This window comes from Syngnathus acus, chromosome 14, assembly GCF_901709675.1.
Source record: "Syngnathus acus chromosome 14, fSynAcu1.2, whole genome shotgun sequence".
Lineage (NCBI taxonomy): Eukaryota > Metazoa > Chordata > Actinopteri > Syngnathiformes > Syngnathidae > Syngnathus > Syngnathus acus.
The window spans coordinates 3,612,033-3,624,992 of NC_051099.1; the positions used below are offsets into that span (position 1 = coordinate 3,612,033).

The following is a 12,960-nucleotide window of genomic DNA, read 5'->3' on the forward strand; positions in this document are numbered from 1 at the left end:
TGCTTTATATGACAATATGTGTTTTACGTTGTGTAATATGTGTTGGTGTCCCCCAAAATAAAGAGCAAGTAGTCAAATACACATTCTTGACACGTACAAAAAATGCATAAAGTTATTAGGTACACCTGAAAATGGTGATGTACCTAATGTAATGTCCGTGTGACGTCACAGATCAACCAGCCAATCAGGAGGTGGGGGTGAGGGCGATTGTGGCACTTTTCACTTTCAGTTCAGCTTTAGCCCTGATTTTTCCCTAATGAAGTGGCCTGTTATTAGGTACACCTGAAAATGGCGGCGTACCTAAAGGAGTGTCTGTGTGACGTCACAGATCAAACAGCCAATCAGAAAGTGGGGGTGAGGGCGGGTGTGGCACTTTTCACTTTCAGTTAAGCTTTGGCCATGATTTTTCCCTAATGAACTGGCCTGTTATTAGGTACACTTGAAAATGGCGGTGTACCTAATGGAGTGTACGAGTGACGTCACAGATCAAACAGCCAATCAGAAAGTGGGGGTGAGGGCGGGTGTGGCACTTTTCACTTTCAGTTAAGCTTTGACCACGATTTTTCCCTAATGTAGTGGCCTGTTATTAGGTACACTTGAAAATGGCGGCGTACCTAATGTAGTGTCCGAGTGACGTCACAAATCAAACAGCCAATCAGAAAGTGGGGGTGAGGGCGGGTGTGGCACTTTTCACATTCAGTTAAGCTTTGGCCATGATTTTTCCCTAATGAACTGGCCCGTTAGGTACACTTGAAAATGGCGGTGTACCTAATGGAGTGTCCGTGTGATTCCCTCGTTAAGTGCACCTGCGTAAAAAGTTTTAGCTCCTTTCACGTTCTGCAGGAGCTAAAAGTTTTCACGCAGGTGCACTTAACGAGGGATTCACACGGACACTCCATTAGGTACACCGCCATTTTGAAGTGTACCTAATAACAGGCCACTTTATTAGGGAAATATCATGGTCAAAGGTCACAGGTGTCAAGCTCTAGTCCTCGGGGCCGCGTTCCAACATGTTTTCCAAGTGACCCTCGTTAAGCGCACCTGCGTGAAAACTTTTAGCTTCTTTCACGTTCTGCAGGAGCTAAAACTTTTCACGCAGGTGCACTTAACGAGGGAATTACACGGACACTCCATTAGGTACACCACCATTTTCAAGTGTACCTCATAATAGGCCACTTTATTAGGGAAATGTCATGGTCAAAGGTCACAGGTGTCAAGCTCTAGTCCTTGGGGCCGCGTTCCAACATGTTTTCCAAGTGACCCTCGTTAAGCGCACCTGCGTGAAAACTTTTAGCTCCTTTCACGTTCTGCAGTAGCTAAAAGTTTTCACGCAGGTGCACTTAACGAGGGATTCACACGGACACTCCATTAGGTACACCGCCATTTTCAAGTGTACCTCATAATAGGCCACTTTATTAGGGAAATATCATGGTCAAAGGTCACAGGTGTCAAGCTCTAGTCCTTCGGGCCGCGTTCCAACATGTTTCCAATGACCCTCGTTAAGCGCACCTGCCGTGAAAACTTTTAGCTCCTTTCACGTTTCTGCAGTAGCTAAAAGTTTTCACGCAGGTGCACTTAACGAGGGATTCACACGGACACTCCATTAGGTACACCGCCATTTTCAAGTGTACCTCATAATAGGCCACTTTATTAGGGAAATATCATGGTCAAAGGTCACAGGTGTCAAGCTCTAGTCCTTCGGGCCGCGTTCCAACATGTTTTCCAAGTGACCCTCGTTAAGCGCACCTGCGTGAAAACTTTTAGCTCCTTTCACGTTCTGCAGTAGCTAAAACTTTTCACGCAGGTGCACTTAACGAGGGATTCACACGGACACTCCATTAGGTACACCGCCATTTTGAAGTGTACCTAATAACAGGCCACTTTATTAGGGAAATATCATGGTCAAAGGTCACAGGTGTCAAGCTCTAGTCCTTGGGGCCGCGTTCCAACATGTTTTCCAAGTGACCCTCGTTAAGCGCACCTGCGTGAAAACTTTTAGCTCCTTTCACGTTCTGCAGTAGCTAAAAGTTTTCACGCAGGTGCACTTAACGAGGGATTCACACGGACACTCCATTAGGTACACCGCCATTTTGAAGTGTACCTAATAAGAGGCCACTTTATTAGGGAAATATCATGGTCAAAGGTCACAGGTGTCAAGCTCTAGTCCTCGGGGCCGCATTCCAACATGTTTTCCAAGTGACCCTCGTTAAGCGCACCTGCGTGAAAAGTTTTAGCTCCTTTCACGTTCTGCAGTAGCTAAAACTTTTCACGCAGGTGCACTTAACGAGGGATTCACACGGACACTCCATTAGGTACACCGCCATTTTGAAGTGTACCTAATAACAGGCCACTTTATTAGGGAAATATCATGGTCAAAGGTCACAGGTGGCAAGCTCTAGTCCTTGGGGCCGCGTTCCAACATGTTTTCCAAGTGACCCTCGTTAAGCGCACCTGCGTGAAAACTTTTAGCTCCTTTCACGTTCTGCAGTAGCTAAAACTTTTCACGCAGGTGCACTTAACGAGGGATTCACACGGACACTCCATTAGGTACACCGCCATTTTGAAGTGTACCTAATAACAGGTCACTTTATTAGGGAATATCATGGTCAAAGGTCACAGGTGTCAAGCTCTAGTCCTTGGGGCCGCGTTCCAACATGTTTTCCAAGTGACCCTCGTTAAGCGCACCTGCGTGAAAACTTTTAGCTCCTTTCACGTTCTGCAGTAGCTAAAACTTTTCACGCAGGTGCACTTAACGAGGGATTCACACGGACACTCCATTAGGTACACCGCCATTTTGAAGTGTACCTAATAACAGGTCACTTTATTAGGGAAATATCATGGTCAAAGGTCACAGGTGTCAAGCTCTAGTCCTTGGGGCCGCGTTCCAACATGTTTTCCAAGTGACCCTCGTTAAGCGCACCTGCGTGAAAACTTTTAGCTCCTTTCACGTTCTGCAGTAGCTAAAAGTTTTCACGCAGGTGCACTTAACGAGGGATTCACACGGACACTCCATTAGGTACACCGTCATTTTGAAGTGTACCTAATAACAGGCCACTTTATTAGGGAAATATCATGGTCAAAGGTCACAGGTGTCAAGCTCTAGTCCTTGGGGCCGCGTTCCAACATGTTTCCAAGTGACCCTCGTTAAGCGCACCTGCGTGAAAACTTTTAGCTCCTTTCACGTTCTGCAGTAGCTAAAAGTTTTCACGCAGGTGCATTTAACGAGGGATTCACACGGACACTCCATTAGGTACACCGCCATTTTGAAGTGTACCTAATAACAGGCCACTTTATTAGGGAAATATCATGGTCAAAGGTCACAGGTGTCAAGCTCTAGTCCTTCGGGCCGCGTTCCAACATGTTTTCCAAGTGACCCTCGTTAAGCACACCTGCGTGAAAACTTTTAGCTCCTTTCACGTTCTGCAGTAGCTAAAAGTTTTCACGCAGGTGCACTTAACGAGGGAATCACATGGACACTCCATTAGGTACACCGCCATTTTCAAGTGTACCTAATAACAGGCCAGTTCATTAGGGAAAAATTATGGCCAAAGCTTAACTGAAAGTGAAAAGTGCCACACCCGCCCTCACCCCCACTTTCTGATTGGCTGTTTGATTTGTGATGTCACTCGGACACTCCATTAGGTACGCCGCCATTTTCAAGTGTACCTAATAACAGGCCACTACATTAGGGAACAATCGTGGTCAAAGCTTAACTGAAAGTGAAAAGTGCCACACCCGCCCTCACCCCCACTTGCTGATTGGCTGTTTGATTTGTGACGTCACTCGGACACTCCATTAGGTACGCCGCCATTTTCAAGTGTACCTAATAACAGGCCACTACATTAGGGAAATATCGTGGTCAAAGCTTAACTGAAAGTGAAAAGTGCCACACCCGCCCTCACCCCCACTTCCTGATTGGCTGTTCGTGAACGGGAAGTTACGTCATTTTTCTTCTTCGTTTTGTTTTACGGCGAGGTGGCACCAGCTTCAATGCGCATTACCGACACCTACGTTGTGTCGTGATATCAGTGCAAGTCCAGTGGCGTGAATTAAACGGACGGTATAAGCCAGAGTAAAAATGATGCTGCCTGATGATTACACTGACATGATTGCGTATACATTTACACAAGAGGTGTGCAAGAAATTTTATTCTCAGTGAATATTTCATTGCTTCTTGCAGTCGTACTATACAATTAACATGAAACACATTTGTTACAGTATTTGTATCTGTAGGAATGTATAGAGAAATGAGCAGTTAAACAGGTTTTCATAACATTCACAATGAAAACTCCGGACACATGGTATACGTTTTTAAATTTTTATTAAAAGAGAATAAAGCTCTGATGACACCGGAGACTCTATTTATGAAAAACAAACCATCCCACCAGGAAAAAACGGATCTAAGATACAAACCACATTTCCTCACTCTTTTTATCCTCTCCCTCCACTGTCGGGAAGCCCTCCGAGGGTTTGATCCCAGCTCTTCCTTTTCCAACCATAATTAAAAAAAAAGTCACAACACTGCCACTAATTATGAAATTCCACAACATGGAAAATTACTACTACATGTGTTTCTTTGGGAACGCCGAATTAGCTTAGACTATGAACTACAATGCTTGAAAGGTTGGACGTGGGAACTTGTCCAGGTACAAACAACAAACAAACGAACAAAGAAAAATCTCCAACGCTCCTGCTCCTTGTATCCATCCTGATGCCTAAAAATCCTAAATCCTGATCCGGCTCCGGATGGGGTGACAATGAGCCCAGTCCAAACCTTCAGAATACCAGCAGAACCAAAGAGAAGGAGTTAGAATCACACCTTCGCATTGAAAGGAAAAAATATCTACATTTTGATGACACTTAACAGGGTTGGAGAAAACTACAAAGCAAATTAAGAAGAAGAAAAAAAAAAAGGGTGGAGGGTACCACCTACAAACAAAATGAATGCAGAAGCTTATTTCTGCAGTGGGTGATTGAGTATTGAGCAAGAATGGGGCACCATTTTAAGTGTAAAAACATGTGAACAGCCTCACAATTAGATGTTTGTAAAGGCACAACCATCATACCATTGCGTGCCACATTTGTATCCTCCTCCTTCTCATCCTCCTCCTCCTCTTTATCCTAATTTGAACTGTTTCCTTCTCTTCCCATCCTATCCTGTCGCTCTGATCTCTACAGAGAGACACACAAGAAGATCAGCGGACAAAATGCTTTGAGAAGCCAAAGAAAAAGCACAGCAATAGCGGCAGCGTTCAAGGAGCTGGGAAGAGGGGGTTGGGGAAATGACGGAATGGTGAGTAAAATGAAAAACAAAATAAAAAATAAAAAAAAGTCACCCAACACAGTGAAGGGAGGGAAAGGGGGACGGGCAGCAACAAAAAAACTCAAAACGGCAGGGCTGATGAGAAATACATGACAAACGGGATCCAACTCCGAGGTTTCTTTTGCCCTCTCTCTTGACGTGCCGCTCTACGTCAAGTCAGCGCGGCACCGGCGGCTCTAGGTGCGGGAGCGAGAACGAGAGCGGGAACGGGAATGGGAGCGAGAGCGCCGTGGGGAATAGCGTGGCGAGGCCCGGCCGCGACGAGCGGGGGAGTAGCTCCGCGATCGGCTCTTGCTTCGGCTCCGGCTTCTGCTCCGGCTGCGGGAGCGGTCGTAGCTGGGGCTGCGGTGGCCGTCCATCCTAACACGAATGTACGCCGTCTCGCCCTGCACACAAAAGAAATGCTTAGTGTTGCATGGCGAACAGATCGGGTGCTTAGAGAACAGCTGCGGCTCGTCCTCATGAGGTGGCCGGGCAGTGGGTTGGGTGTTTTGGACATGTGCCCCCCCCGAGAGCTGCGTCCCCGGAGACGACCCAGGACATGTTGGACAGTCTCCCTTGCTGGCCTGGGAAAGCCTCGGGATCCCGCCTGGAAAAACTGGACGAAGTGACTGGGAAGTCAGGTCTCCCCTGCTTAGGCGGCACATTTGCATTGTGCAGGAATAGTCTTAGCATTGATTGTAAAACTTATATAGTGATGACATGTCATATTGTCTTCAATGTGGAGTTGCAATTATATCTAAATTTTGTGCCCGCTTTTCGGGCTCTTTCCCCTACGCCCCACATACCTCGTGGGAGCGGAACTTGCTGTTGTCCAACTTGTGCACGGCGTATGTCATGTCCTCCTTCCGCACAAACTCCACCACGCCACTGCCATCGCGGTTCACGTCAGCGTAGCACACATCGCCCGCCTCTCGCATGTGGTCCTTCAGGTCCTGCCAACTCCCACTAGGAGGTAGACCTGAAAAAAGAATTAATGCATATGTAAATCACACATTAAGTGACTTTTACACAAAGCTAGCACACTGAGGAAGCCACAGCTCACCTGACACGATGACCCTGTACTCGGAGCGCCTAGATGGTGGTCCGTATCGACCCCTAGGTGGGCCTGCTGCTCCTCCTCGTCCACTTCGGGGGAACTCCACTCGCAGTCGGTAGCCATCGTAGTCATAGCCATCACGACCGTACACGGCGTCATCTGCGTCCCTGTCAATTCAAACAGTTACATAGCTACTGCATAATAGTTTCAACGTTTGCTTTGTTTGATCTGCGCATAGTCTTAGACTTGATTGTATTGTAATGTGGTGAATTACATTTTAGAGAAGCTAACTGCATGACAAAACCAGAGTAAATTTCCCTCATTTTAAATTGTAGAAAACGTTCACTTTGCAAGCAATTCAGAATAAAATAAACGGCCATTGCTTGATACATTTGGGCCTCAAGTTTACCGTAGTTAGGCTTAGTCAAATGTGCCATTAAATGCACATTTCTTTTGCGAAATATATGAATAAAAACGCAATTTGAGTCGGTAAAATTTGAATTTAAACGGACAACCCGCGCTAGAGACGTGCGCTTCGCGCTCACCTCGGGTCCTCGAACTGCACGAAGGCGAATGGCGGTCCGCCTCGTCGGTTTTTCAGATCGATATCACGGATGGAGCCATACTTGTAGAAGAGGTCTTCGACGTCCTTAGAGCGGATATCGGGCGGCAGGTTGCCGACGTAGATGCGGCAGTCATTGCTCCCCGCGGGTCCGCGGATAATGCCTCCGCTAGACATGCTAGCTAGCGCACAATGGACGTGGTAGCGTGGAAGTGTATGGGCTAGCTGGCTAGCTAGTGAGGCTAGCGAGCGAGGCTACTTAGCGTGTTCGCTGGTTTTAAACGACTAAGAAGGGCAGTTGCAGTTCAGTTCCTCTCACCTGGCCGTTGGGAACAACGCGGGGAATATTTTGGGCAAGACTTGGTGGCGGTATACCTTAAATTGCTCAAGGTATTAACGTGGAAGCAGATTGCGCTAATTCCCTCAAGGTGCTTGCCTCTCCACTTTCCGCCAACATCGACGTCTTCTTCGTTGGATTATTTAAAAGTAGCTGGGGAGTTGTGCATACTGACACCTACAGGTGAAACGTGTAAACTACGTCAGTGAGCGTAATCGGCAGTAGGTATCCCTTTTGGATTATTTTATTTACTAATTTGATGGTAATAAACCTTGATCAATTGAAATGTAAACATGTTTTTGTGCCAAACCCAATGTATATAAAGTAAATACATAATAAAACATTGAAAATATTATAGTTAATCAAATATTTTGAGTTCATCAAATCTTTCCTTACTAAATTAAAATGTGACTGTGTAAGTCAGGGGTGTCAAACTCATTTTTTTCGCGGGCCGCAGTGTAGTCATAGCTTCTTTCGGAGGGCCATTATGACTGTCAACCCAAATAAATGTATGAGCACCTCATATTATATACAGTAAACGCTACAAAACAAACTGACAAATAACTCATTTTCAAATCAGACGAGTAAAAACTGGTCAAATATTTAAAAAAAAGATATTATTAAAAGTGAAGACAACTTGCAATTCTAGTAATGACACACAATTTTGATGCACAATTTGTCTTCGCGGGCCACATAAAATGATGTGGCGGGACGTATCTGGCCCCCGGGCCTTGAGTTTGACACCTGTGGGTGGATCACCTGCAAAAGCGTCAATATCCATTTTCACTTGAAACAGACGAAAAAAAGTTTTCTTCATGTTTTTTTCATTATACTGTCATTTGTGGTGCAAACCAAAGAGTCACAAGACAATAAGACACGTCATACGTCATCAGAATGTGGGACTCATCAACACCTCCCATTCCTAAATGCTTGTTTCAAATGTTATAAAAATACAATATAAAAAGCATGTTTTTCTTATTAAGCAAAAGCAGATGTAACCTTTCAATTGTTTGAAATACCCCAAATTCCTCCTGATGATAACACAGAGAAAGGGGCAGGTTTTGATAAATTGGGGGTATTTGCGCAAGACATAAACACGTGTCTCCCTGAAATGAAGAATCCAATCGGACTGCCAACCCCCCTTTTAAGGCATTTCCCTGAGAAGAGAGGGAAAGGGGGGGGCGGGGTGGCCCTGCAGGATGTTCTCACAGGATGCTGGAATAAGCAGTCCGAGCCGAACAGCATGAGGAGGAAGAAGGGAAAAGCGTCATCGGAGAGGAGCGCTGGGGATTGCAGTGGTCGCGCGATCTCTGTCGATCTTCTTTTGGGGGTGTTGGAAGGCGGCGTGCGCACACAAGTGGCTGAAGATGTGAAATCGACGTGCTCAAGACACACAGCAAAGATTCATCGGGTGCCAGGAGTCAGGTATCTGTTTGTGGATTGTCTAAAACGAAGCTAAAGTTCATTTCTTGTCATTGGCTTTCTGTCGAACCAGTTTTTAAAAAGAAAACAAAAAAGCCCCTTTTGTTAGGACATAAATAGCTTCGTCATAGGTCAGCACAGGTCTACTTCCTCTTGGCCTTCTTTACGTGGGGCCTTTCACTTCCAGCCTGCGCCTGTGCCTGTACAAGCGTCCACTGATGATGTCCTTGTTCCGCAGCATCATGGCCTCCTTCCCGCTGCTCTTCCCGCTTCTGGTTGGCTGCGTGGTGGCGGCGATCCACCCTCCTCACCATCGCCCTCCGTGCCACATCGTAAGTGAACGTTACTCCCTTTCTCGTGTTTGTTCAGCAGATGCGCATTCCTCACGTTTTAATATAAATAAATAGACAGGGCTTAGTTTATTTGGACACGTTGCACACGGCAACGGGGATGAGACTCCTAATCTGCTTGAGCTGTTTCATTTATTTGACTTCACTCTGGAGATATTCCCAGTGAATCACGTTTGACTATTTGACCCAGGTTTCTCAGTATACACACCCTTGAGATTACCGACACCCGTGCTGCGCTGTTGTAAGCGGGTGACAAATCGGGTACGCAAAAGACAAGTCACCCCACTTCCCGTTTTATGAATTACAAAGGAATTACTCCTTTGCTAAGTGATGAGAAATTCAATCACACATGGGTCGTAAGTAAAAGAAAAGTTAGCCACTCAATCATGATTTTGACGAATAAAAATTGTTTTTGGAAACATTTGCAGGATGGAAATGATCGAAAAAAGGCTGAAAATTGCACGCAGGGACAGAAGAGAGTAAGAAAGAAGGGACAATCAATGAAAATGCTAATATAATCCACTTAAATGCTTTAGGTGTACCCCAGGGTTCACTAAAAAACATTTACTAGCTAGGTAGCTTTTGTTTACGTCATTCGGTAAGCAACGAGAGCTTTTCATCAAAACCGCAAGTATGCCGAGAATCTGAAAGGCTTTAGTGAGAAATTGGAGATGGAGACAGTTTTATGGGCTGTTTTTGGACCGGAGGGGGGACCACGGCTGGGTGGTGGTGCTGGGCCGGTGGGGGTCTTCTGGCCATATGTTTTCCATTATAAACGTAAAAAAAAAGTCAAATATATACATTGTGCCAAGGCAGAGAAAGTTACCAACCATGAGGTACTTTTGAACTTTTTTGTCGGTACATGGTTTGGGAATTTCCCTCGTGATTTATCTTCTTGGCCAAAGGAGGTGAGAAGCGTCCAGCCGGATGGTGTTATGTCTCTAAACAGCAAAATAACAGATTTACCGAGAAAGGAGGTTTTTATTGGCCCGATGGTTCTAAACGTCTCCACATCGCAGGCCTTGTAAATCAAAAAGTGCTCTTTGAACATGTTTGGGGATTTTGTGTGTTTGTCTATGCCGGCAGGCGGGTATGAGTGCGATCTGCAGGGATTTGAGCCTCACCGGCACCCCCGTTGACCTCCCGACGGGCGTCCAAGTGTTGGACCTCTCACACAACCAGCTGTGGAATCTCAGCCGCGACACACTGGCTGGCCACACGGGCTTGCATCAACTGGATCTGCACTCCAACATGATCCACTTCATTCAGCCAGGACTTTTGGAAGCCATGTGTGACCTCAGAGTCCTGGACCTATCTGGGAATCGTCTCAACTTGTTTGCTCAGGCCAAAAATCAAATCGGAACACTTGCGGCCGTGGAGTGTCTGGACCTCTCCAGTAATGGTTTGTACACGGGGATGTCTGACTTCTTTCTAGCCGATACTCCTTCGCTGATGGAGCTCTCGTTGAGCAGCAACAGCATCACCAAGATCGCCCAAAACACTTTCAGCGGCGCCTTGGCCTTGAGGAGGATTAGCCTCCACAACAATGTCATTTTGGAGATTGAAGACGGTGCCTTTGACTCTCTTGATGGCCTCAGCGAACTGGACTTGTCCAAGAACTCTATCACTTGCATCACGGACTTTAACCTGAGCTGCCTGAGAGTGTTAAACCTCAGCAGGAACAGCCTGGAGCTCTTCCAGAGCACCAAATCAGCCGAGCCGTACCGCCTCGCCTTTCTGGACCTCAGCCGAAATAAACTGCCTTATTTCCCACTGTTGCCCACAAACAACGCAATCCAACATCTGGACCTGTCACGCAACCGTTTGCAGAGTGTCCAAGTGACGGACATGGCCGAGACAAAGATGTCCGAGACGCTTTTGAAGCACCTGAGATACTTAGACTTAAGTTACAACCAGCTCACAGACTTGCAGCAGTCCTTCTTTCGCACCATGATGTCACTGGAGGTCCTGAACGTTAGCAACAACTGCGTCTCCATGTTTTCCGTCACCGACCAAAACCTCCTTCCTGCAGCCAAGATTATCAACCTTAGTTACAACTCCCTACAGAACCTTTCGCTCGGTGAAGGAACTCTGCAAGCTTTGGAGGAGCTCTTCCTGCAAGGTAACGACCTGAGAACCCTTGCACAAGAAACGTTCCAGAAACTTCCAAGTCTGAACCTCCTACAGCTTCACGGGAACAATCTCCAAGTGTGTCCCTCAGAGACAAAACCAGATCAAAATCCTCCAAGTTGTGTCTCGTTCTCTTCTCTTCCAAATCTGAAGTTCCTTTACCTTTCTCAGAACAATCTAAAGACTTTGCCTTATAGAGCATTTGCTAACACACCTCTCAAACTGCTGGACTTGTCTCTCAACCACGGCATGGAGATGCACCAAGACTCCCTGGGCGGTCTGGAGCACTCCCTGGTCCAGCTGCTTTTGAGGGAGAGCAACATCTCCCATCTGAACACAGACATGTCATCGCTGAGGAGCCTGAAACTGGTCGACCTGTCCACCAATCACCTGACCAGCCTCCCCGCATGGAAGCGAGAGTTGTCCATCGAGACGCTCAACCTGCAGAACAACAGTCTGGTCACCCTGGAGCGCACCACCATGGCAGCGCTGGAACGTTCGCTGAAGACACTCTACGTGGGTGACAATCCGCTCAGCTGCTGCGGTAACCTGGATTTAGTACGCCTGCTTCAGCACTCAGCCGTGGTGGTGGCCGACATCGAGGCCGCGACGTGCGTTCTCCGCGAGGGCTCGGAACCGGTCAACATCGAGAAGGTCACTCAGGAAATGTGCAGTGGGCAAAAGAAAGCCAACTACATCGTCATCATTGTGGTCACTGTGTTCTTGGTGGTGATAGTCTTGGGACTGCTGGTGAAATTCTGCAACTCCAGGAAGGGGAAATACATCCGAAGGTTTAGCGCATGAAGAATTACGACAATAAAAAAAGAAGTGGATTTCTGATCTCCAAATCAGATTTTCAAAATTCTTAATAGGTAAGGATTTACAGTCATTAATAGGTTTAATATTTTCCATGACAAGAAGATAATCATGCACTAGCAGTTTAACTAGTCTGGAAACTAGCTTGAAAATAAAGCTAACAACACTACAAACGATCGCAAAAAAAATAGTGGGGAAATTATGATGTCATCATCGAAGACTGGCGACCGATCCTCTTATTACGCCACAAGTAGTTTTGCACTTTACACTTGCTCTTGTTTTTTTGTCATTTGTGAACACTAATGACATTTATTTTTTAAAAAAACAACATATAATTTATTTTTATATTAGCCGAGATGGAGATTTTAAAACTATCGGACTGAGCACTCGCAATAATAACTGTGACACTGTTTTACTATGATGGAACACGTTTGTACCAAAAAACATCATTTCATAAGATTATGTACACTGACAACATGTGTGATTAAATATAAACGTGTGAACACTTTATTTTTTCTCTTTTTGACAAAGTAGCTTTTGGTGTACTCGAATGCTCCAATGTTAGCTCTGGCGTTTGTGTCAAATGTTTTGCGTGAAAGTAAACAAAAGTGAAAGTATTTCTCACGTATTATGCACAGAGACGTTCTCTCTGTTTATGGAGACTAGCATAGTTGCTAACTAAATGGTTTATAGAAAGATGCTATACTAAGCACTAGAGCAATGTCAAAGTGACTTGTGGAAGGCGCTGCTTCTTTACAGGAAAGCCGAGATGGAATCTTGGTCTATATTTAGCCGTAATAAACACAATCAAATGTCTAGACGTTTTTTGTTTATGTCACACTCAAGTGATCTTAATCTGTAGATTTGATCCATACGCTTGTATTCATTAGCAACACAACAATAAACAATACTAATAATGACAATTATGATAATGAGTGAAAATCCAGCATTGCATTTACAGGATGGGCCCAAGGAGGTTCA

At 45.7% G+C, this 12,960-nt stretch overlaps 2 protein-coding genes across 3 annotated transcripts; one reads left to right on the forward strand and one right to left on the reverse strand.

Annotated features, from left to right (window-relative positions):
* Positions 1 to 4,304: 4,304 nt before the first annotated feature.
* On the reverse strand, positions 4,305 to 7,400 carry LOC119134201 (serine/arginine-rich splicing factor 1B-like). Of its 2 annotated transcripts, XR_005100281.1 has the most exons (5): positions 6,908 to 7,400; positions 6,369 to 6,529; positions 6,112 to 6,284; positions 5,067 to 5,709; positions 4,305 to 4,774 (listed from the first exon to the last, which is right to left on the reverse strand). XR_005100281.1 is itself a non-coding variant. In XM_037270736.1 (4 exons), the coding sequence occupies exons 1-4, from the start codon at positions 7,099 to 7,101 to the stop codon at positions 5,500 to 5,502; spliced, it is 738 nt and encodes a 245-aa protein (XP_037126631.1). In that variant the 5' UTR covers positions 7,102 to 7,400; the 3' UTR covers positions 4,305 to 5,499. The 2 variants fall into 2 exon arrangements, 1 of the variants encoding a protein (XP_037126631.1); XM_037270736.1 differs by having other exon boundaries at positions 4,305 to 5,709.
* A 1,070-nt stretch (positions 7,401 to 8,470) lies between these two features.
* lrrc32 (leucine rich repeat containing 32) lies at positions 8,471 to 12,897 on the forward strand. The gene is made up of 3 exons (XM_037270704.1): positions 8,471 to 8,686; positions 8,922 to 9,015; positions 10,120 to 12,897. The coding sequence occupies exons 1-3, from the start codon at positions 8,505 to 8,507 to the stop codon at positions 11,965 to 11,967; spliced, it is 2,124 nt and encodes a 707-aa protein (XP_037126599.1). The 5' UTR covers positions 8,471 to 8,504; the 3' UTR covers positions 11,968 to 12,897.
* The last annotated feature ends 63 nt before the right edge of the window (positions 12,898 to 12,960 follow it).

Excerpts from the sequence above, each read along its gene's own strand:
- LOC119134201 (XM_037270736.1), bottom strand. The coding sequence starts at position 7,101 with ATGTCTAGCGGAGGCATTATCCGCGGACCCGCGGGGAGCAATGACTGC. Across the intron at positions 6,530-6,907 it reads GTGCAGTTCGAGGACCCGAG|GGACGCAGATGACGCCGTGT; the intron begins GTGAGCGCGAAG and ends TTGAATTGACAG. Across the intron at positions 6,285-6,368 it reads GTACAGGGTCATCGTGTCAG|GTCTACCTCCTAGTGGGAGT; the intron begins GTGAGCTGTGGC and ends TTCTTTTTTCAG.
- lrrc32 (XM_037270704.1), top strand. The coding sequence starts at position 8,505 with ATGAGGAGGAAGAAGGGAAAAGCGTCATCGGAGAGGAGCGCTGGGGAT. Across the intron at positions 8,687-8,921 it reads CATCGGGTGCCAGGAGTCAG|CATCATGGCCTCCTTCCCGC; the intron begins GTATCTGTTTGT and ends CTTGTTCCGCAG. Across the intron at positions 9,016-10,119 it reads ATCGCCCTCCGTGCCACATC|GCGGGTATGAGTGCGATCTG; the intron begins GTAAGTGAACGT and ends CTATGCCGGCAG.